Source organism: Oenanthe melanoleuca, chromosome 17 (genome assembly GCF_029582105.1).
Source record: "Oenanthe melanoleuca isolate GR-GAL-2019-014 chromosome 17, OMel1.0, whole genome shotgun sequence".
In the NCBI taxonomy this organism is placed as follows: Eukaryota; Metazoa; Chordata; class Aves; order Passeriformes; family Muscicapidae; genus Oenanthe; species Oenanthe melanoleuca.
The window spans coordinates 2,559,696-2,583,780 of record NC_079350.1 but is presented as its reverse complement, the minus strand read 5'-3'; the positions used below and the strand labels follow the sequence as shown (position 1 = coordinate 2,583,780).

At 42.1% G+C, this 24,085-nt stretch overlaps 2 protein-coding genes across 4 annotated transcripts in view; one reads left to right on the top strand and one right to left on the bottom strand.

Moving 5' to 3' along the window:
- CAMSAP1 (calmodulin regulated spectrin associated protein 1) overlaps window positions 1-17,031 on the top strand; it is a 32,781-nt gene extending 15,750 nt beyond the window's left edge. Inside the window, exons 3-19 of one of the 2 annotated variants that reach the window (XM_056504924.1) lie at window positions 1,082-1,344; window positions 1,492-1,653; window positions 2,252-2,332; window positions 3,302-3,334; window positions 6,483-6,624; window positions 7,577-7,716; window positions 7,815-7,911; window positions 8,322-8,499; window positions 9,096-9,190; window positions 9,545-9,629; window positions 9,999-12,435; window positions 13,133-13,269; window positions 13,359-13,567; window positions 13,653-13,755; window positions 14,102-14,217; window positions 14,466-14,584; window positions 14,852-17,031. In XM_056504924.1, the coding sequence (XP_056360899.1) occupies window positions 1,082-1,344; window positions 1,492-1,653; window positions 2,252-2,332; window positions 3,302-3,334; window positions 6,483-6,624; window positions 7,577-7,716; window positions 7,815-7,911; window positions 8,322-8,499; window positions 9,096-9,190; window positions 9,545-9,629; window positions 9,999-12,435; window positions 13,133-13,269; window positions 13,359-13,567; window positions 13,653-13,755; window positions 14,102-14,217; window positions 14,466-14,584; window positions 14,852-15,154 (4,700 nt within the window). In that variant the 3' untranslated portion in view covers window positions 15,155-17,031. The remainder of the gene's footprint in view (window positions 1-1,081; window positions 1,345-1,491; window positions 1,654-2,251; window positions 2,333-3,301; window positions 3,335-6,482; window positions 6,625-7,576; window positions 7,717-7,814; window positions 7,912-8,321; window positions 8,500-9,095; window positions 9,191-9,544; window positions 9,630-9,998; window positions 12,436-13,132; window positions 13,270-13,358; window positions 13,568-13,652; window positions 13,756-14,101; window positions 14,218-14,465; window positions 14,585-14,851) is intronic. The other variant, XM_056504925.1, reaches the window with a different exon arrangement.
- Window positions 17,032-20,369: 3,338 nt separating this feature from the next.
- Window positions 20,370-24,085, bottom strand: part of KCNT1 (potassium sodium-activated channel subfamily T member 1) — an 81,913-nt gene continuing 78,197 nt past the window's right edge. For both annotated transcript variants that reach the window (XM_056505357.1, XM_056505359.1), the window contains one exon: window positions 20,370-23,369. In XM_056505357.1, coding sequence (XP_056361332.1) covers window positions 23,249-23,369 — 121 coding nt within the window. In that variant the 3' untranslated portion in view covers window positions 20,370-23,248. The remainder of the gene's footprint in view (window positions 23,370-24,085) is intronic.

Here is a 24,085-nt window from a genome sequence, read left to right as displayed (position 1 = left end):
TAATTTATCTAAGTGAGATGTGCTTGTGGCTCATGCAATAACACTGAATCCATTCCTCTTTTTACTCTACACTGTGCACTCTGCAAATATTGTGTGGCTTATTTTGCAGCTCAAAGATATGGGTAGGAGTTTCTTGGAATGAGAAAATTTAATTATTCTGGAAATGAGCTGAATGAAAAGTAAATATGCTGCCAAATTAATAATTCTTTTAAGTGTGGATGTGTATATTTAAAATGAACTGTTCAAGTGTCTTTGGGGAAAGATATTCAGAGTGACTGGATAGCATTAGATAGAATTTCATGTTTGAAATTTAGGAAATGTCAGGCTTCTATTAAGACAATACACTTGAGGCTAGAAAATGTTTTCCTTGGGGTTGCAGATTCTCATTATTCCTGCTCAATTGTTATAAAGATCAATAGCCTCCAGACTGATTACCCAATATGAGGAGAAGGATTTATTTTGGGATATAGAGCAAGGGATGGATTTGAGGTGTCTTGGACATATTTAGAGTGATTGGAATATTAGTTGTTGTTAGTGCCTTTCTCTCCTGCCAGCTCTGAGCTGTGCTGAGGAGTAGTAAAAATGTGTTTATGGCTGGTGGTGTGCAAGGGTGAGGCTTCTGTGTTGCTAATTTTAACTTCTTCAGGGTCTAGACTCAGTCTGATAAAATCTGATAAAATCCTAACACATTTGGACCAAGGCAGAAGAAGTTCAATTTTAGACTGGGTTTAAAGTTCCTGCTTAATCCAGATGGAGTGGTTTTGCTTCCTAGGCTTGAATTATTTAAAGGCTGAAAGTTGCAATAGTTACTTGACAAGAAAAATAGATAATCAGCTCACTGATTGGTTTGTGAAATGTTCGAGGTTTTAATCAGATTTTGGTCTTTTTGTTCTGAATTACCAAAATGCATCAAAAAATGAGTGGTTTGGTTTTCTGGTGACAGAGCCTTGCAGTTGTTGAGTTGTTTGGGATTTTTGGGATGCTTTGAAGATATGAACAAACTGCCCACCTGACACCCCCTTTAACCCACACCAAGCACATCACTAACAGCCGCCCATCCCTGTTCTGTGTGCTGCTGCAGACAACGTCCCGGAGGAGCTGAAGGACCCGTTCTACATCGACCAGTACGAGCAGGAGCACATCAAGCCGCCGGTGATCAAACTGCTGCTCTCCAGCGAGCTCTACTGCCGCGTCTGCAGCCTCATCCTCAAGGGCGACCAGGTGGCGGCGCTGCAGGGACACCAGTCCGTCATCCAGGCCCTGGCCCGCAAGGGGATCTACGTGATGGAGAGCGATGATACCCCAGTGTCCGAGTCTGAGCTGGGCTCTGCACCCATCAAAATGGTTCGTTTCACTGAATCCTTTGTATTTAACGATGTTCAAAGCAGGCAGTGGAGTGAAGAGGGCATTATGCTTAGGAATGGTCTGTTTTAAATACAGTTAGAACCTAGGATTTTTTATTTCCCAATCCTCTCTGTTTTCTTCTTTCAGAGTTCTCATATGGCAATGATTGATGCTCTCATGATGGCCTACACTGTAGAAATGATCAGCATTGAGAAGGTGGTTGCCAGTGTCAAGCGTTTCTCTACATTCAGTGCCTCAAAAGAACTGCCCTATGATTTGGAGGATGCCATGGTTTTCTGGATTAACAAGGTAAAATTTACTTTGGGACAAGCCTGCCTGTCTTTTCTTGTCACTTTTCACATTTTTAAGTCAGATTCTGATGCGTGTCTTCCTTTCTTATTGTGCATTTCTATCATCTCTTTCTACTTTTGCAACTTATTTTTCTTAGGGAAGAATAAAGCAGGTAAACTTAAAAATAAAGAAGATGATCAGGAAGTAGCTTAGAAAAACTGTAAAAACTGGATTCTTTATTTTCAGACAAGTTACTATGAGGTGCTTTTTTGTTGGTGGAGTATTTTAGGTGAAGCAGTTTCAGGCTAAATAAGAGGATGGACTTAACTTTGACTGGATGAAACATTTAACAGAAATGCTGAATTTTTTCCAAGGGCAGCAGTTAAGTTACTCTAATTCTTTGAGTGACAAGAGTCACTCATTCCAAAGAGAATGTGCCCTTGCAAACTCAGGATTGTTTTTTCAGCTACTGCCAATAGAGAGTTGGTCTAGAAAACTGCTGTACCATGTTTTTCTGTGAACTTTTTATGTTTATAGCATGAATTGACCATTAAGTAACAGGAGTAATAAGGACACTTGTGGAACATATTTTAATTAATTTTTTCTGCCCTTTTAGGTGAACCTTAAAATGAGAGAGATAACAGAGAAAGAGATTAAATTAAAACAGCAACTAATGGAAAGCCCAGGTCATCAAAAGGTAAAACAAATTTGTCTTCAGTTATGATGATGTGTGTTGATGATGAATGGATTTAAATAGCAGTATTTTCTTTGTCAGAGAAGTGTGAGGGATCCAATCCTCAAAAGTGAGATTTTCTGCATGCAGTTTGTTTTGTCTCTGTTATCAGTGCCTTTCCTTGCCTTTGAAGCCCTCTGGTATCTTCTGACTTTCCTCTAAGTTTCAGTAGGATGGAAACAACTTGTTTCAACTAAAATAACCTGTATCAACTGTATGTGGGTAAATATGACTCAGCTTTCACAGCACAAAAATATATGTTATATATTTTGAAAGCTCTTGGGGCATATTTTTTTTGCATGGGTTCTTTGTCTAAGGTGTATTTAGGGACTCTTTCAAGTTGTCCAGGAAGGATACTCTTGGCATTCAAATGTTTATATGTGTGTGTTTGTACTTCTTTCCAGCTTTTTTCCCTAGAAATTTTATCACAATGCACTGATATTGCAAAATATAGCACACTTTCATTTCTGGAGAATGTAAAATAGCTCTTTCTCCAACATAATGTCTATCTGAACTCTCAAATTGTGATTTCATAAAACCTTAAGATAAATCATAAATAACATATTCTTTCCTCAAATTGGCATTGCTGGGAAAAGGGCTCAAAGTGTGACCTCTGAACAAGGCACAGTTGTTTAATTTTCATGTTAGTGGCAAAAGTTTTTTATGTGCCTATTATGGAAAATAATACCTTTCAGCCAAAAAGAGCTGCTTAATTTACAAGTTGATCTGTGGTCTGAAGGATCTCTTGAATTATTTGACCCTATTGGCTTTTGGGTCTCATTTTAGTATCTTTAAATCTAAATTTCTAGGCTATAAGCCCTCTGAAATATGAAAGTGTTTATTGCTGAAGTGCATTTAAGTATTACTGCTTTTAACTTGCATTGCTGATGTTCCTCTCCTATTCCCACATTCCTTTCCTTGCTTCCTGAGCAGTCTCCTTCCAAATGGTATTGGAAATTAGTACCTGTAAGTGAACTACTTTTCCACCGGTTGTCATCCACAAAATCATGGCTTTTTAAACTTCCTCAGAGTGTTTGCTTCCATTCCAAAGCTTCTCAGCTGCTCTCTGAAAAACACCTGTGTGAGCTTTTGGGTCATCAGGCTTTGTTTTCATGCCATGCTTTTTGCATACTGTACAGCACAGCATACTCACTTTGCAGCATCTCCAAATTGCTTCCACACTGCAGGAGTGAGGGAGGTGGAGTAGCAAGTAAAAAAAAAACAACAGCTAGAAAATGACCAATTGAAATGGTTGCATTTGCTGGGTTTGGTTGTAAGCAGGAACTGATGAGAGCACTGAGGTGAGAGAAAAGCTGGGCAGCTTAAATGGCTGCCTAATCTTGGAATCCATAGTTAAGAGACTCAGATGTTTGTGCTTAAATAATGCTCTTACACTGCTCCTGCAGCTGCTCTGGTGCAGGTTTGTAAATCTGTCAGAGGCAGAGCACTGCTGTGCACTGAGGTGGGGTAGGAGACTGGCCACACCAGTTTGGTGGGACAGTTGCTGGGGCTTTGTGCTCAGTTAAGGAGCCTGAAGCTGGCACAGTGGCAGGGAAGTTTGCACACTGCAACAAAATACCGATTTTGCTTTGTACTGAGTGACATTGGAATGTCAATTCCACTATATATTAAAAAAAGAACAACAAAATTGTGCTTCTAGAAATCCTTTTGTCAAAGTTTTCTGGGTATATTTCAACTTGCAGAGGTTTTCCTCTGTTCCTTGGCTTTGATGCCCTTTCTCCTGCCCTTGCAGGATCTGTTACTCATTTTCTCTCTGGGAAGATGAGCTGTTGTCTCAGTTGTTAATTCCAAAGGGCAGAGCACTTGGAAAAGGCAGGTGTGATCAGGCAGCCTCCCCATGATCTCTCTGCCTTCCCACAGAGAGCTCAGTCCCACTGCAGCCTCCTAATCCTTTGTTTGTTTGAACTGAATCTGTGGGATGGAGTAAAAACTTGAAATATCTGAAATTAAAGGAAGGAGTAAACAAAGGTTATTTCTCTTCTAGTCCACTTAGATTTTAATGGTTTACTGGCAGGTTTTGCAGTCTCTTGTTGTTGTCAGATTCTGTCAATTCTGTGGTTTTTTTATTTTGTGATTTTTGGTTGGTTGGTTGGTTTGTTTTTTTTTTTAATAAAGAATTCTCTCTGTTTCAGTAGCACCATTTCTGCAATTATTGCATACAAATGTCATTCATTGTGTGCCCAACACTCAGCTTAGAAAATAAGGAAGAATTCAGAATTTTGAGTATAAAAGACTGAAGGGTTAAAAGAATAACAGCTGAGCAGAAAATAAGGAATTACATTAAGTCCATAAAAACCCTCTTTGATAAATCTGTGGGGTTTTTCACCAAAGCCAAAAGAAACAAGGAATCTTTACAGATTTTATTTCTTGGTGTTGACTGTTGTTGATTTAAACTCCATTTAAGCCTATTGGGAAAGAAATATTTGTATCTACTTCAACTACAGGAGGAATTAAAGTTGAGAAAGAATTTCTGAAGGTTTATTTTTAATATGCTTACTTTAAGTGGATAAATGCTGACCCTTTCAAGCTAACCAGTTTACTTTGGTGTGCACACTTACCAACCACATTTCTAGTGCATAATGGATGTTGCTGATGCCTTTGATTTGTTTCTTGTTTGAATAATCACCATCCTATATCTCACTGTTTCTCTCTGTGTAAGCCTGATCTGATGCATGCCCTATTGCACTGCATGCTGGAACCAGTGGAATATGCTCGTGTGGTACAGTATGATTCCCATTCCATTACATCTTCATGGAGTGCTCCAGGCTGGGGAAAAACCCAATTTGCACCTGGGAAAAGAACAGGAAAAATAGCATTAGCATGCAGAGATAGCTTTGAGTTCCTTGGGAAACTTAGCATAGAATATGTAAAATAAAGAGAAGAAACTGGTTTTCATTGCTCCAAGTGATTTTCATTGCTCTGAACAGATTTTTTCACAGCCTGTGCCATCCTAAATTGACACTTAGGAGTGTGTGTGTGTGTGTGTGTGTAGAGCTTTCCCAGGCTGGCTTGGGAAGTGTAGGATGCCTTTGGTGAAACCCAGCTTTCCTCTGATGATTCAATGTGTGATTGGTGTGTCTGCACAGCAGACAAGAGATTCTGTTCAGTCCCAGTGCTGTCGGTGCCCTGAAGTGTCCCAGGGATGTTTTCCCAGCACTGCCAGGTGTTTCTGCCAGGCCCTGCAGTGCATTCTGCTTTTGCTTTCCCACCTGCTTTGCTGCTTAGTTTAGACACAGCCTCCCATAGTGTGTGGATGCTCAGCAAACTGCAACCCTGGAACTTGCACCACTTGCAGGAAGCAATGCCAAGATTTGTTCTTCAGCTGACTGGCTTTGGCAGCTCCACATTCCCTGAGGGCTGCGGGTGGTTTGCACCAGAGCTCGATTTTGATCTGGAGTAAATCAAGGAGAGTTTTGCTGGGGATGTCAAGGCCTCCTCCCCTCTGACTATTTTGAAAAGGCCATGCTTTTTATTTTTGCACAATTGTGTTGCACACAGATGTGCCATGTTCTGATTCTCTCTGAGAGAACTTTGCTGTCTGTGGGCATGACAGCAAATCCATGGGTGTGGGTAAGGTATGAGAGATCACCAACCCATCAGAATTATTTTTCATTTTTCCCAAGCTTTAAGTGTTTTTATGTAGTTCCCCATGTCTCTTTCTTTGGATCTGCTGCATTCATGCATCTTTGTGGAAAGGTTTTGAGTTAAATTGATGATAATGAATTAAAATGTGTGAATGAAGCAGCAAGGATTGCTTCTGGGCATGAGGAGGCTGAATGGCAGATGAGAAACCTGCCCTGGTGAAAGGTTCCCTGCCTGTGGAAGGGGGTTGGATTAGATGATCTTTAAGTTCCCTTCCAACCCAAACCATTCCAGTATTAAAAGAAAAACACCATTTCCTTCAGAATTGGCTTCCATGAGGAGAGCAGCACAACTTTGTCAGCTGGGTTTGACTTGGGGCAGAACGGCAGAAAAGATCCAGCAAAACGAGTTTCCAATGCTTAACACACATTCCTTTCTCTTTGCTTTTTGGGGATTTTATGTCTTTTTTTTCCTCTTCAGCATGATGTGAGCCCTTGTTTTGTCTCTGTAGGTGCGTTACAGAAGGGAACACCTCTCCAGCAGGCAGTTGCCCTATTTCCCTGTGCTGGAAGATCTGATGAAGGGTGGTAGTGATGGTGCTGCTCTTCTAGCTGTGATTCACTATTATTGTCCAGAGCAAATGAAACTGGATGGTATGTAATAAAGGCTTTGAGGGGAAAAAAAAGAAATAAAAAGCTTTCAGGCTCTGAAAGCTGAGCTAGAAATACACAAAAAATTAAAACTGCAGCACATTTAATAGGCAGTGGACTATGGCAGGTCACATATGGAATCTGCATCTAAGAAATGATCTCTTGGATCTTTTTTGCTTTTACTGAACTGTATTTAGAAGATTATGCTCTGTATATTTTGAGCTACAAAAGAATCCTTTCTTTTCCAGTTTTAGATGATGTGGCTTTCTTTGCTCAAATAACTGAGCTTGGTTTCAATGCCATAAAAATGGAGCACGTGTCCACCAGTGTTAGCTGATAATTCTCATGTTTTTCTTGGCATAGCTTGGCATTTTAAAATCTAGATTTTGAAATGGTTTCTCTCAATCTGCAGAAATTCTCACTCTTGAGCATTGCAAAACTTGAATTCTCTTCCCCAGAAAATGTTTTCCTTAATGAATCAATGTCCTTGTTTCATTAACTTCTGCAAATCAACATTTTGTATTGGTTTTTAAATTCTCAGATATGTTGTACCTTGCAGAGCTCCTGAGTGTTTTCAGAAGGAACCAGCACTGTGAATCCTAGTAGTAACCCTTTATTATATGCAAATCAAGATGTCTGGTTTTAATTGCTTTTATATTTTGTCATTCTGTGTGTTCTCTGTAGCCTGTTTACCTTTTCTGTGGCTGTGATAGACAGAATCCCCTGTGGATTCAGAAATGAATGCAGAACTGATACTGTTCTCTGTGGTTTTCTCCCTCCTTTTCCTGTCCCTCTGGTACTGAGCAGGTAGAGAAATGTCACTGGTAGCCAGTAAATATCCAGTGCTGGTGTAGAGTCTGTGCACTTCCTGTATTTAGTGTTTCTGTGAGGTGGGGGTGGAAGGGGGATCCCTTGGGACACTGCCAGAACTTACTCAGGCCTCTCCCTTTCCCAGATATCTGTTTGAAGGAGGTGACATCAATTGCAGACAGCCTCTATAACATTCAGCTTTTGAGAGAATTCTCAAATGAGTACCTAAACAAATGCTTTTACCTCACCTTGGAGGACATGTTGTATGCTCCTTTGGTTTTAAAGGTAAGAAACATAACAAAAGATGTATTTTTCAATAAAATGTGGGTAAATCATGAGTGTTTTGTAATGTGAGGTGTAATTTTCCCTTTTTTCTGTTTCAGCCTAATGTCATGGTGTTCATTGCAGAACTCTTCTGGTGGTTTGAGAATGTCAAACCAGACTTTGTGCAACCAAGAGATATCCAGGAAATTAAAGATGGTAAGTTTGTAACCACAGATAATTGATAGCATGTTATTTAAAACTTACATTGCAGTGAAACTGTTGCCTAGGGGTGTTTCCCTGCAAGCTTTATTTCTACCCAAGGTTTATTCTTGCTGGGGATCTTTGAAAAGCAGTAAAGTAGAAGGCAAATTAACCCTAGAGCCACTCGAGTTCTAATTTTTTGAATGGATAATTTTTGAGCAGGGAAATTCCCCTCCTAAACCCAGTAATTAATTATTAATTTGTAACTTCCATTAAGCTCACCACAAGACAGGTATTTTAAATAAAGACTAACAGTTCAGGTTCCAGTGCAGACAAAGTTTCCATTGTACCCTGTGCAATCTGAGAGCTTGCTGTGCTGTTCTGCTCCTCCCTGAGTTGTGTTGATGCTGTCCCTCTGTGCCCAGTCAAGGCAGTGATGCAGCAGAAGAGCAGCCGGCCCCCTGTCCCCATCTCCAACGCCACCAAGCGCAGTTTCCTGGCCACTCCTGCCAGCCCCAGCCCAGCAGAGCTGCAGCCCCCAGCCCAGGCAGCCCCTGAGGCCTGCAGCAGGTACTACCTGCACCCTGAGGAGCCTGACTACCTGTGAGTCTGTCTGCATGTCATTCCACCTTCCATTTGTGCCTCTCTTGGGGTAACCTGGGGATTTGTGCTGCTGACTGTTATCATTTTGACCTCAGAGTGCCTAGAGGGGCTCCAAGAGAGCTGGGCAGGACTTGCTTGGAGCAAGCTGCTCTTGTAGGAGGTGTCCATGTCCATGGCAGGGCCTGGAACTGGATGGTCTTAAAGATTCTTAAAGATCCCTTCCAACCCAAACCATTCTGGGCTTCTGTGAAAACAAACTTCAACATGATCTGTGCAGGAAGGTTAATGAAAAGGGTTCTCAGCTGACATAAATTTCATGGTGACCTCTAAGTTACTTCAGCCTTTTCTTTGTCTTGAGTTTACTATTTACATCTTAAGTCTACTGTGTTTAGAAACTTAGTTTAATTTCAGGTCAACTACCTGAACTTTTGAGTTGTTACACATGAAAAACTTCTTTAAGGAACTTCTAAAAAATTTATGATACTATGTTTTAAAGAGGGTAACTTACCAGTGTAACTTCACAATTGGATATTTTTTTCTGATTATAGAAAATAAAAATTCTTTGTAGTAATGAATTTTTTGCTTTTCTGAATCAGTGGCAAAGGAGGAAGCCCTGCCTTCAGCCCTTCCCATCCACTGCTGCCCTTGAGGCAAAAGCAACAAAAATCTTTACAGGGAGAAGACAGCCCTGGTAAGTCTGCCTTGAATTTCCCTTTCAACAGGCAATGACTGTCAATGTCAGTAAAATAATTAATTAAAATATAAGTTAATTTCTATAAATTATTTGGAATTGAATTAATCTGCAGTAACACAAGTGGGTGAGCATGTTGAACTTGAGTAAATCTTAAAGATCTTTTAAGAAACTTAGTGGATGTTAATTTTTTTCAGGCTTTGACTATGTCTGCTGGCAGCTGCAGCAAATCTGTTTTCTGCTGCCATCTGTTGGGGAAGGAGTTGATTGTGTTTCTATATTTGCTATTAAATGAGGTAGAAGTGCTGGTTTAAAGACTGTTTCTAAAGTGTTACCAATTCAAAACCATTTCAGGCCATCGGCACCGCTCGAACTCTCTGACCCGCGTTGATGGGCAGCCACGAGGGGCAGTCCTGGCATGGCCAGAGAGGAAACCCAGGTAAGGGTGGCATTCCTGATTGCAGCATTGCTTGAGGAAATGATGCTGTGACAATTGGATTGTGGTAATGTGGTATCACTGCCCAAGAACTGCACTGACAATCACTTAATTTTGTTTTCTCCTGATGTGCACTTTCAGAGCTGACTGGTTTCAGATTTGCAATTGAAAATACGTCAGATGTGATTTTCAGGAAGTGCTGTTGAAAATGGAAGTGTCCGAAGTTGCTGCTTGGTCTTGCTGGTCGCTTGTGATACAGGATGCATTTTTAAAATAAAACAATAATTTTAGCTGTCTGTATCATGGTATTTATTTCAACAAATTTTACCTTGTCGTGCTTGAGTGTCAGTAGATTCTTCTTATCTTTTCTAGGCCTCTGTCTCAGCCAACACCATTTGCCCTTCATCATTCTGCCAGTACTGATGTGGACCCTGGCTCTGGTGACAGCATTAGCCTGGCCAGATCCATCAGCAAGGACAGTCTTGCTTCCAACATTGTCAATGTAACCCCCAAAAATCAGCCCCACCCTCCATCGGTGAAAGCTAACGGGAAGAGCTTGCTGAACAATGTAGAAATGGAGGATGAAGATGAAGAGCTCATTGCAATCATCAGATCTGAAGAAAGGCCAAGCCGTGGTGACCCTGAGGTGCAGAGTGCAGCAGCCAGGGTGCCCAGCATCGTGGCCACAGCCTGGTCCCCAAAAACCAACAGCGACCCCTCGGACAGCAAACCCGAGAGTTTCTACCTGGAGCCTTTAATGCCTGCGGTGCTGAAGCCAGCCAAGGAAAAACAGGTCATCAATAAAGAGGATGAGTGTGGGGAGGGGAAACAGAGGAGTTTTGTGACAAAGAGGTTAAATGAAGGACACTTGTCTTTGCTCCGCAAGAAAGCGACGAGCAGCCATGGTGAGCATGACCTCAATAGGACTTTTACTCCAATTTGTAGCTCTGATTTCACTCCAGTTGCAGATCCCACCTCTGCAGATGCAGTGGCTCTGGGGGAAGCTGGTGTAGAAGCTTCCAGACCTTTGGCTAGTAGCAGTTTAGATCCTTCCTCTCAGGAGCTGTCCACTGGAGGATTCTTTCTTCATGCTGCTAAAGCTGACGATGAGGTAACGAGTAAAGGCAATGTGAGTTATGGGAAAGGTCTCAACTTGCACGTTCAGGACACAACCTGGACTATGGTGAGACAGGACTCAGAGCCCGACCTCTTGGACATGGAAGATGCTGAGCAGGATTTGGTGCTTATAGACAACCATCCTATAGTCACTAAGTACATTGGTGAGGAGGAATCTGCCAAGCTGCAGGAGGACATGAAGGTGAAAGAGCACGAGGACAAGGACGATGCCAGCGGCCGCTCCAGCCCCTGCCTGAGCACCATCTCCCAGGTGAGCAGTGTGTCCATGGCCAGCGGCAGCGTCCGCATGACCAGCTTTGCAGAGAGGAAGCTGCAGAGGCTCAACAGCTACGAGACCAAGTCCAGCACGAGTAGTTCCCAAAAAACCACCCCAGATGGGTCAGAAAGCTGCCCAGCACCACTGACCACGTGGAAACAAAAGAGAGAGCAGAGCCCCAACAGGCAGAACAAAGACAATGTGAATCTTTTGGCTTCGGAGCTGGTGCAGCTCCATATGCAGCTGGAAGAGAAGCGCAGGGCCATAGAGGCTCAGAAGAAGAAGATGGAAGCCTTATCAGCAAGGCAGAGACTAAAATTGGGCAAGGCAGCTTTCCTGCATGTTGTTAAAAAAGGGAAATCTCCTGATGGTCCACAACCTCTTAAACCAGAACATTTTGGAAAAGAATATTCTCGGCACAACGGGGAGGATTTAGATGAAGTTTCTTTGGGTTCCAAATCTGAGGAGTTTCTTGTGAAAGAGGAGGAGAGAGAAGAAATGCTCAATGATTCTCAAGAAGTAGCAAAAGTAAAAATGCAGGAAAGCCTGGCCTTTGCTGAGCAACATAAACCAAAAGACCCTGCTGCTATACATGATTTAGAAAAAAGTAAAATTATTTCTGTTGCCCTCCTAGAAGACAATGTGACTGAAGCAGATATCAATGAATGTGATCTTTCCATCGAGAAGCTGAATGAAACAATCAGCACCCTGCAGCAGGCCATCCTAAAGATTTCCCAGCAGCAGGAGCTGCTCATGAAATCTCCAACAGTGCCATCCCCAGGAACCAGAAGTAACTCTCAGGACCAAAAGGTGAAACCCTCGATTCATTTTGTTGAGCCCCTGTCTCCAACTGGAATGAACAGCCTGCGGAAACCGCCGCGGCTCGGCCAGGGCAGGGCCCCCCGGCCAGGGAGGCCCTCAGAGCTCAAAGTCCCCAAGGACAGGCAGCAGAATTCTGCACGTGTTAAAACCCCAACACCCAGCCTAGAAAACCTTCCACATCTCAGACCTTTCCCACCCAACAGCTTGGCAAAGACACCCACGGAAGTGGGGTTGGAAAGCAGTCCTGATCATGGAAGTGGTTCCCAAGAGAAGTGTTTCTTTGATACCTATAGACTTCATGATGAGAGCAATCAAAGGGCACTTGTTCTCTCCACCTCCAAAGATGCAAATATTCTGTCTGAAATGAGCAAAGAGGTGAACAACAGCTTCAAGGAAGCAGGGTTGAATTCTTCTGATGGCTCAGGAAAAGAAAATGTCCCAGTGGATGAGCCCCTGAGAAGCAAGGCTAATCTCATTGAAGTAGATTTGTCTGACTTAAAAGCTCCAGATGAAGGAGAACTTGACAACCAGGATAGCACCACGGATATGATTAGTGAAGGTGATCAGAAGTCTGGTGTGGGTTTTTTCTTCAAGGTAAATGTGTTACCTTTCTCTCTTTGGTTCCTGTTACACACTCACCCAGCATTAGAACTGGTGTTTCCCAGCCTCCTGATGGAGCACAGCCCTCATTGGTTGCAATATTTGGATGTAAAAAAGCTGCACTAGGAAACAATTACTTTTGTAAAAAGGGAGGGATCTGCTCTCAAAACATTCAGTGTCTTAGTTTGTGCTTAGCAATGATTATTGTCAATACCACATATGTGCTGACATGGTGGTACTTTCTCTTTTAATTTTTCTTTTAAGAAAGTCAAACTAGTCTCAGCCTCAGGGAATTTAACTTTTGGGGTCTTTGTAGTGTGGTTAATATTCACTGATTGTCATTGCACTGGGATTATTTGTGGTGTGCTTCCTGGCCCACATCATAGTTGCATTGTATGTACTTTGCAGGTCTAGAAGGTTTTGTGATGATTAAAGATATTTAAAAACAAGTCAGAGTAAGATGAGCCCCTTTTTTCCTCCTCACAGACTTAAGGGAACACTAAAAGTGTCTCTTAATTTTTTCTTTAGCAAGAAGAGGTTTTGATTTACTCTCATCAATTCTAAAAATATAAAGATTTCCAAAAGTAATAGATTTTCTTCAAATTTTCCTGGAATCATCAGCAGTCTTGTGATGTCCAGCTTAATATATTGTCCACTGTTCTTTAAAATTCCCATCCTTTGGCTTTTGCAGGATGAGCAGAAGGCAGAGGACGAGCTGGCCAAAAAACGGGCGGCGTTCCTTCTGAAACAGCAGCGCAAGGCCGAGGAGGCTCGGCTGAGGAAGCAGCAGCTGGAGGCTGAGGTGGAACAGAAAAGGGATGAAGCTCGGTAATCATGCCCAGAAAGGAATTTCTCTTGATTTGGAGATGAGGAAGTTGTTCTGTGCTGAATTCACTGTTCGTGTGTTCACTTGGCAGCCGCAAAGCTGAGGAGGATCGGATACGGAAAGAGGAGGAGAAGGCTCGGCGAGAGCTCATCAAGCAGGAGTATCTGAGGAAAAAACAGCAGCAAATTTTGGAGGAGCAAGGGCTTGGGAAGCCCAAATCCAAGCCCAAAAAACCCAGGCCAAAGTCGGTCCATCGTGAGGAATCTTACAGTGATTCAGGCACAAAGTGTTCTTCCACACGTAAGAATCTGCATTTGTTTGTTCTCCCCGAGTTTCAAATCTGCTGTAACCAAATGTGTTTGACATTTGCTCTCTTGTTTTGTAGCTGATAATCTGAGCAGTGCTCAGTCTGGTTCCAGTCTGTCCTTGGCCTCAGCAGCAACAACTGAGCCTGAAAGTGTTCACTCTGGTGGCACTCCCTCACAGAGGTACAGCCAGCTTCCCTGGGTTTCTCTGCTCCTGGGGCAGGAGACATGTTTGGGCTTCAGTGCTGTTTGCTTCAGCTCCACTGGCAGTGGAGCACAATCAGCATTGCTGAATTCATCTGCTTTATGTGGCTGCCAACTGCAGCGTTCTGTACAAACTTGCAGTTTTGTTTATTTTCTCACAGAGGAGTCAGAGTTTTGCTTTGATTTCTAGCTAGGAGAATCTGAGTGTTCTTGGGAGGATAAGGGAGAATAATCTGTTCCATTCAGGGACAGCTGCATTTATGTGAGATTACAGGGCCAAACCCCAAAATCTTGGCATAACATTTTTTATTTATTTCCCTCCCAGAGTTGAATCAATGGAGTCCTTACCCATTCTGAGCAGAAATCCCAGCAGAAACACAGAGAGAGACTGGGAGAACGCTTCCACAGCATCTTCTATTGCTTCAGTGGCAGAATACACAGGTGCCTGCTTTCTTTTAGCTTATGTTTAGTTTGTTTCATTCATTTATTATGAATACCAGGTCAGGGAAACCTGTGATGTGTTGCATGCTATTTTTGAAAAGTTGTCAATTATGTTTTGTTCTGTTTAATATCTCTACAAGTAAGTCATCCTAGAAAAATAATGAGGTTCTTCTTTTTTTCACTTTGAATGAAAATCTTAGTGTTCATAAATATAAGGCAGATAATTTTTACTTATTTCTCTTCCTTAGGTCCAAAATTATTTAAGGAACCCAGCAGCAAATCCAACAAACCTATTATTCACAATGCTATATCTCACTGCTGTCTTGCTGGAAAAGTGAATGAACCACATAAGAACTCAATATTAGAGGTAAACATTAAAATCATTAATGCAGTTTTAATCAGGTGGGTCTGTAGTGCTGATTTCATGATGCCATTGATGTGATGTGTGAATTCCATTTCCTAAAACATGGCTGTCAGAGCATTTTTTGCTTTCCATATTGAAAACACGATCTTGTATTTAGAGTTCTGCTTTTAGGTTTATAAACCTGGAAATTAAGAGGAACAACAATTCAGCTTAAATCTCAGCATGATTCTCCCTGTGAACAACCCCTGTGCCTGGTTGTTTTTGCTGCAGGAGCTGGAGAAATGTGATGCCAACCACTACATCATCCTGTTCCGCGACGCCGGCTGCCAGTTCCGAGCACTTTACTGCTACTACCCCGACACCGAGGAGATCTACAAGCTCACTGGGACAGGGCCAAAGAGCATCACCAAGAAAATGATTGATAAACTCTATAAGTACAGCTCAGACAGAAAACAGTTTAATGTGATCCCAGCCAAAACCATGTCGGTGAGCGTGGATGCTCTCACCATCCACAACCACTTGTGGCAAGCCAAGCGACCCGCGGTGCCAAAGAAGAGCCAGACTCGGAAATGACACCCAGCTCCTGGGGAGAAGGTTGGCTCACTGGGATTGCAATGAAACAAGACATGTTTACCATTTTCCTCCAGTTTGGTATGAAATGTGCAGAACCATAAACATTTTTTAAGAAGCTTCGGGACAGAGAACCGTGGATGCAAGTTCTTGAGGATGAAGGAACGTTGCCAGTGTTTTTTATGAATGATCAATCTGCTGTTACACCCAATGCTAACTACTGTGGCTTTCAGCTGATGAGGGACTGTGCATGTAGCAAGATCTTGGACAAGTGGATTTCCTTTTACTTGAAGCTTTTCATCGGTACAAATTGGGAATAATTTAATTCTCTTTCCTCTCCACCTTATTCCCTCCTTTTTCCTGGCATTCTTAAGAGTTGGCAAGATCCAAACTTGGGTAGAAGGATTGAGCAGATCTTGGGTGAAGTGCTTTGGGTTTGGTTTGGTTTTTTTAAACAGTCTTTAGGGAAATCTTCCTTTCAGACCTTTTTGAGGAACTGTTGAATACATCCAGTTGTTGTACTGTACCTACTGCCAACATAAGTCCAGCTCTCAGATTTCTGAAAAAAGCCCCAACTTGTGCTGCTCAGAACAGAGTTTACTTGCAGGATCTGTGTAGGATAAGCATTGCAAGAATTACAAAAGCCAGTCTTTTTCTAAAAAAAAAACCATAAAAAGTTGCTCACAGATGTAAAGATCTCTGGAATACAATCATGAAGAGGCATAACAGGTGCTACTAGCTGGAATGTGCCTGACTGAAACTTAAGGCAAGCTGAATGGAGCCCAGTGATTACTGATTTCAGTTTCAGGTAGTGTCCTAAAGATTTGTTTGCTTTAATAAAGGTGGATGCTGGTAGGTATAGAACATTTCCACTCTGAGCACGCTACTCCTGTACGATGGTGCACTTAATGATCACAGATTTTAATGTTTTTATTACATCATGAAATGTAATTCTACTTTCTTGGTCCTGTCTTTATTCTGAATGAGCAGCATGCTCTACAATGAAGAGTGTGTTATGTTTTTTATTTTGGGTGATATATTAATATATATTGATTTGTTTTTCTCATTTGAAAGCAATTTTTAAACAGAGACATTTGCATTTGTTTCAAAAGCCCAAATAAGTCGAATGGCTTGGATTTCTTTTCATGTTGAAATATTAAATCTTGAGTTATGACCTTAAAAGTCTTTGTGTTTTGGCAGATTAAATTTTTGTCTGTGGTAACAGGGTATATTTGCAGTTCCTTTTTTTTTTTTATTTTTTTATTTTTGACCACTCCCATGTCTCATTCTTGACCCCAGCTAGTTCCCAAGTAGGTTTCTGTAGCTATTCCCTGATTAATTTAATCTGCTAACAAACTGCTGCTCCCTGGATTTGACACTTATTACCTGCAGCTCCTGTAGGTTCTGACTTGGGTTTGCACATGTTTACTTTTCTTTGAAGTGTTACTTGAATTTGTGTCTCTGGAGTGCAGGTCCTGCCCCGCCCTCGAGAGGAGCTGAGCTCTGAATCCAGAGTAATTACTGACCTTGGAGATGATGGAAGGTGCAGAGATATTGTACATAGGGGGAATTAGGGCATGGGATGAAGTGCTGGGTAGGTAGAGCAGAGTGAAGGTCTTCCAGTGCAGTCTCTCCGTGTTTTTTCCCCTTCCAGGACTCCCTGACTAGGCTGCTGCAACTTTGTAAATTATGTTAGATAGTTTTGCTGCTTGTAAATAATTAAAGGCTTTATGGTTTCTAAAGTGCTAAGTATTAAACACGTCATGAGTGTAACTTTTGTTACCATGCTTTTCATGCTTGTGCTTTATTTCTCACTGTTTGATATTATAAACCATATTTATTTTATGAAACACTGAAATTTAATAAAAATCATTAACTGATTTCCTTTTTTTATTTCATGTGTACTTTTGTTGGTGTGACACTTCATCCCCTCCAAGAACTAATACACTTTAAAGATGTGCTGTTCTGTTTGGTAAAGTTTCACCTGCAAGGAGCTGCAATAGTTTTGTGACAAGAGCTTATTTTTCCTTACTGCAAAGGGCAAGAATGGGAGTAAAAAGCTCCCAGAAAATTGGGAAATACTTTAAGGATTTATCTAATCAGACTCTTGAATCTGTCTGCTGGAGCTCCTGTGATCTGCATAGTCACTCAGTGACAGAATTTTGGGAATTTTCTAGTCACTGTTGAGGTTTGAGTTAAATTTATGGAATTCTGAATAGAGAGGAATTTCTGACTCTGGTTTTAGTGACCTCATGTTTAACCCTTTCCCTCCCAAGGGCAGAAAATCCTGACATGTAGCACTAAAAAAGTGATAACTGTGCTGGTGTCACTTCTAAAAACCCCTGCTTAAAAAATGGAATTTTGTCCTTCCAGATCACAGTGGGAATAGCTGAAATCAGGGAGTTGTGTGGGAATCTCCTGTTCCCTCAGCCCCAGGGGCTGTGATCCCTGCAGGTAAATGGAATTAATTCTGCAACCTGCAGCTTAAGCTGCTTGTTTGGGTTGGTTTTCCCCAGGATTATTGGAGCCAGGCTTGTTCCCTCTTAGCTCTGCCCAAACAAGATAAAAACTCTCCCAGCTGTTCCCAGAGGTTCTGGGAGGAGGAGGAGGAGAAATTGGGAGCTCTGTCTGTGACCTCTCTCTGTTTCTTACTAACAAATCCAAGCATGTACATCTTTAAAGTGCTTTCAAGTGCAATTCCTTTCTCCCCAGCTCTGTCCATCAGTCTCTGTGTTCCATGTGCTGTTTGCATCCGTACTTGGTGTGGTTTTGTCCCATTTTCATCCTGCTCTCAGGTGGGGGAAGAATTCAAGCCAAAATAATCAGAATTTATTAAATTATTAACTTACTTTGGAAGCCTTCACCTACACTGGAAGTGCCAAGAAAATAAAGCTGATTTTTGTCCCCAATGCACTGGGGAGCTGAGTGTAGAAATCTCTGGAGTTTCTCTTCCTACAACCAGGGCCTTGGGGCTGTAATTTGATGTCAGAATGAGCTCTCAGGACTTGAATTTTCCATTCCTTTTGCTTTTCCCCCCACAAATCCCCAGAACTGATGACTGGAGCAGTGTCAGACCAGCCCAAACCCCCTCACTTTCTATTTTATTTAATTTATTGTTTTAATCTAGCCATGAATGAGGTGTGTCTGTTCACTCTGAGCTGACTCTCCTGAGAATTGGGTCCCAGCCCTGTGGATGTGGACTAAGCTGTGCTTATCCAATTAAGTGACTTGCAGTTAATTAGGGGGTTAAATGTAATTAATTTTCAGCAGTTGAAGGAGAGGCAGGTGGCTGTGGGGGGTGGGATGAGGATTCTCCAAGGACATTGCTCCAGAAAAGAAGATTTTGGAGAAATTTGATACCATTTTACTGGTGCTCATATGCAGAACTGAAGAATTTTGGGGTTGGTGTTGTGTGCTTCAGATAAGTGAAACTTTATTATATAAGTTCTTCAGGCCAATTCAAAATTGAAATATTAATATTAATTGTATTTTCCACATTGCAATACAATTAATTCCAGGTTACCACTCAGACATTGGACTTCTCTTACCATTGTAGTAAGTAAAAAAATAATTATAGGGTTTTTTTAAATTTTGTTTTTCTTAAAAGAAAGTATTTCCCTGAGCTTTCTGTTGCAGGTTTGTTAAGGCTTGGTTTGTTTTTAGAGGGTTTGAAGTTTTCAAGCTTCCTGTGAAAATGTGCATTTTTACTCTTCTGCTTCAAGGGGTAAGTTCAGCTTTTCTTTGAAAAAATTAACCCAAACTTTTAAGGAAAATGCCATCCCAGAACTGGAATTTTATGTCCCTTCCTTCTCCAGCCTGTGCTGAGCACATTCCTGTTTTAAGAATCACAGGGTGGATTTAATTTGCTTGTCTGTGCTAAATATAAATTCACTTTTATCTTGGTGCTGAAATCCTGTCATCATTTTCTGATCCATCCCTCTGAACTTGTTCAGAAATAACACATTTATTGTAGTGGTGGGGAGAAAAACCTCTGGGGAAGTGTGTGCAGCAGGGACCATGAAATATTCAATATCCAGCATTTGTTAAAATTCAAATGAGCCACTTGAAAGAATGGTTGGAAGCCCATAAACCTCCCCAAATTACTGTGGCATTACCTGGAAATCTTAGCAAAGGAAGACTTCTATCTTTTGACTCTGTCTTCCAGGCAATAACCATAAAAACTGAATTTACAGCAAAATAAAAAATCCTCCTTGGATTTGGCTTCCTTTTTGCTTCCCAGCCACACCAACCTCATTATTTTAATGTATATTTCAATGCTCTAGATTTTTTTTCTCTGCTACAAGGAATTTGAAGTGCTAGAAGGTGATTTTCCTCAAATGAGGGAAATATTTGAATGAATTTTGCTTCATCTTGCAGAGTTATTTCCTCTTCTTTTCTGTGTCTGCTGGCAACAAGAGGAAAAAGTGAAGAATCCACTGCAGAGAGTGCTGAAATCCCCTTGAGCAGAGCATGAAATCCTGATCTCAGCCTTGGATGGGTTTTTTATCCACTGAGAGCTGCTCTTGGTGGTGTTAAAATCACCTTCTCTTGGGTGTAATCCTTGCAATTCAGATGTCCTGGAAAATCAAGAGGATTTTGTTCTCCATGTACAGATTTATCTGCTTTAAAGCCAATAATTAAAAAGTAATTTAGCAGGGCCTTGGCTTCCTGCTGTCCTTCTACTTCCAGCTTCCCCAAGTGTATGTCCAGGCCAGAATTATCTTCCTTATTTAAGGGACATTGTTTGATTTTAAACAAATAGATTTTTACACTATTTGCCTAAAATGCTGAATAAAAACAATCTCTGCTTACCTGCATTTGATGTGCAAGCTAAAATCTTAGTGTGTGAGCACAGCATGCTCTAGAAATTAAAATATTGGAAACTTTGGAGCCATTGACAAATTTTGAAATGTTGGGAGGTAGTTAAAAAAACCCCCAAACCTAAAATACCTACAAAATTGAATGTATTTATTAAATCATAGAAATAAGGGTTAAATAAATTAAAGAACCTTTAAAAGTTCATGTACCACACCAAATCTGAATGCACAAAGAGTTTGAAAATGAAGTTAAAAAAAAATAAAAGTTGGGAAGAGCTGCCTTGAGCCTCAGCTTAACCCACATCACCCCATGGATTTTAAAACAGACTCCCAGAAAAAAAAAAAAAAAAAAAAAAAAGAAAAAAAAAAAGAAAAAAAAAAGAAAAATCAGACAGCAGTGTCTCCTGTTGCTGCATGCAGCTCTTTTATTTTCATTTATCTTTACAGAAATGTGAAGCATCTTCACAAGAATTGTACAAAACCCTCTCCCCTTGGCTGGCTGCATCCCAGCAGAGCAGCTCCCGGAATTCGGTGTCCCAGAGGAAAGACGGGAGTTGCTGTTGCTGATAAAAATCCATGCAGGAGCTGAGCTTGGAATAAAAATGTCCTGTTCTATAGAGGTTAAATAAAAAGGGGGATAACAGGAAATAAATATACTCCTAACATTGGTTTGAGTAGTTGAGTTTAATGCAGGATATATGGATTTAGTCCATATTGAGCGTATCAAACCGTTAGTGGACACGGAATCTGCGCCGGAGCCGCTGCTGAAAAACCCCAAAATATCCCAGCTGTCCTCATTCCTGCATCCCCCAGGGCCTGCCAGGTCTCTGCATTGGAACACAACTATTTCCTCCAGAAAATGGCATTTTTCCATGGGTGGAAGCAATAGGCATTCTCCTCTTCCCAAGGAAGCTCCTCGTGCCCCTCTCCCCACAGGAACTTTGCATCAACGTTTCCAGGACCATTAGAAAAATAAACTGCTTTTGTTTTTACATTAGCATTGTAACTGAGGCTAAGGAATTAGAAAAATGAACCCTTGGTTCTCAGACTTGCATTGCCCCACAGGTGAGTATTTACAGGGTTTTCCTCATCCCATGGGAAGGTTGGGCTGGAAATTTACACCAGAGCAGGAACGCCGAGGGTTTGAACACGGAGCTTCCACCTCAAATCCAGGGAGTTTGTACACTGAACAGTATCCTCAAAATGCAGGAATTTGTTGATATCACAAACCACACAAATGCTTCAGTCCTTTTGGCATGTGGTTTCCTCCTCAGATTAAGAGGCAGGAAGGGACCCAACCACGGCCAGTGGAGCCTCTGCAACACAGAGCCTGGGTTTGGCCACATGGCTGACCTAGCTGCTCAGGGTGAGAGGTGAAATTGTAAGTAAATTGAGGGTTTTTAAAAGCAATTTAATTTTCTTGCAGTGGGAGGGTTGAGCTGAGGAACTGCACTCACTTCCCTGCGCTCCCACACACAGCTCACAGCCAAACAAACAAAAAATCATCAAAATTGTATGTTCTCAGTAAATATATGCAAATAATCACACCTTTTGTTACATCTGGGGTCTGAGCTTTTGTTTGGTTGCTGATTTGTTTTTTTTTTTAACCTGCAGTACTGCTTTGTTCCATTGTCCCTTGAAAGCAAAGTGGGGTTTGGAAAATGATCCATATTAAATGCAGACACTTAAGTACATTAACACTCCATGATCTGAGCATCCTGAGGCTCCAGGTTAAAACAGAGCCCACCAAAGTGTCCTTTAGTACTTCAACCCCACCCACTTTTTAATCTACAACTTCTTTTTGCCATTTTTAAATGACAGGTTTGGCATGTGAAGCTAGAAACAGAAATAAATAAAACATGTGCCTGTCTTAACCAAGCACATACAAAGCTAATCATTAAAATTCCATCAAAACAACCCCAAAAAAAGCTTTAAAAACAGTTTTGGTTGTCCCCACAGCTCAGTGATGTGGGAGGGGTGCACTCATTGCTTTTACCTGTGGTACCTCACCGAGCCTGGCATGTGCCACAATTCAGGGGCTCCTGCCTGGCACTTCAGGAAAAAACAACAATAAAAAAAATTAAATATGGACCCCAAACCTCATCCAGGCACAGCAGGTCTCTCTCAACACCCTCTTGAGGTGATACCAGCCTTGGCACTGGTCCTACCCTGGGCATCTCTGTTCTCCCTCAGGGCCATGGGCAGGATGGGCAGCACATCCCCATAGGCTGGGGCATCTCCCCAGCTGTTGAAAACTCATTTTAAACAGGTTTTGGCTTGTTTTCTTTTTTGTTTTCTCTGTAAACATTGATTGGGATGTATTGGGGAGCAAACAGTGAATGTTAATGGCAATAAACCATTCAGCTGGCAGCGAGTGCAGGAAGCTGATGGGATTTCATGGCCATGTTGTGCTTTACAAGCTCCTTGCTAAAAAAAAAAAAAAAATATAAAAAAAATCACATTGGACTTGCAAGAGATGAACATAAAAGTATGGAAAGTTAACAACTCAGTTATTCACTTGGCAGTCAAATAAACCCTTTCCACATGGATGTTGTAGGATGCTCAACAGCAGATGGAAACACATCTGGTGTTTGTGGTGGTGCCAGGTCCCTGCAGGGGGACAGGGGGCACAGAGAGGAGCAGGGGTGGCTGGAGCTGCCAGGGGTGGATGGGGACAGGCAGAACCCGCTGCCTTAGTGGTATCACCGACCTGTGACCCGGGAGGAGGGACAGCAGCCACAGCCGGCACAGGCAGAGGGTGGGACCCCAGGCTGGCCGGGCTGGAGGGGAAGAGGCCGAGTGGAGACACCAAACCACCACAGCCCAGCCCAGGACAAGCACCCCCAAATCCCCCAGACAGCTCAGCCCCAGCAGCAGCAGCGGGGACACAAAGCCAGGGGCTCAGAGGCACTGCCACAGAGCCAGCCCGGCTCTCAGCCCCTGGGCTGAAGTGTTTGGGCTTGGGAGACCCCCGGAGCAGCCCTGCCACGGCACCCCATCCCACCAGCATCCCCAGCAGAAACCCAGAGGGGATGGAGAACACCAACTGGGTGAAGGAGCAGAAGTTTACCAGGGGACACCTGGCGAAGGAAGAGGAGGAAGAGAAGCAGAGTTCCGGTGCATTTTCCTCTCTTCTTCACCAGCGCCATAAACACCCCCCATCCCTGCTCACGGGCTCAGCCGCGCCCCGCAGCACCAGCGAACGCTCCCTCACTAGTTGCGGTATCGGTATAAAAAGTTAAAAATCCCGGGGGCTGTCGGGCCCGGGGCTCGGCTCCGCTCACAGCTGCGTCTCGTCGCGCGTCTCGGGGTTGCCGGAGCCCGGCTTGTTGCTGCAGCTGCTCTTGCGGCTGTGCCCGTCGTTGGCAACGTGGGCGAGCGGGTCGGAGCGGATCAGGTACCTGCAGCACACGGGGGTGGTGACGTGTTAAAAATCAGCGGGTCTCTATGAACTCTTCAGAAAGAAACCAGAGCGCGGAAATTAAATTAAAGCTTGTAAATATTAAGCCGCTCACACATAGAGTAAAAATGAACTTTAAGTTTTAAGATAAGTTTTAGTATAAGCTCTAGTGCTTATAAATAAAGCTTATAAATATTAAGCCACCCACAGATAAAGTAAAAGTGTAATTTTAAGTTTTAAGATAAGAAAGTAAGTTTTAGTATTAGCTCTAGTGCTTTTAGTAAATGAAGTCTCAAATGCCAGAGTAGCAGTGTGAGTTCTAGTGAAAGCTGAAAAACAGATTCATGTTTTCAGTAGAAACTCCAGGCCTGTGGTTAAGACAGTACTTAAACATAATAAAACTGTAGTAAAAATACTGCTTACATTTTTCAAATAAAACAAAATAATCGTAGTCTATATGTAACCTCACGGTTATGAAATCCTAATCTTAGAAAAATTAGGATTTTAGTTAGCAGCTAGTTATTTAGTAGAATTAATTGAAAAGCAAATGGATAGCTAGATCTTTGTGAAAATAATTAAAAGTTAGAAGGAAAACTGGGCTTGAGGTCTTTATCTGAAACTTAAATTATTCATTGTCTGTCATCTTATATTTGCACAGCTGGGAAAAGACGAAACTGGTGAGCAGACCCAAAGGAACATAGACAATGCAACCAGAAA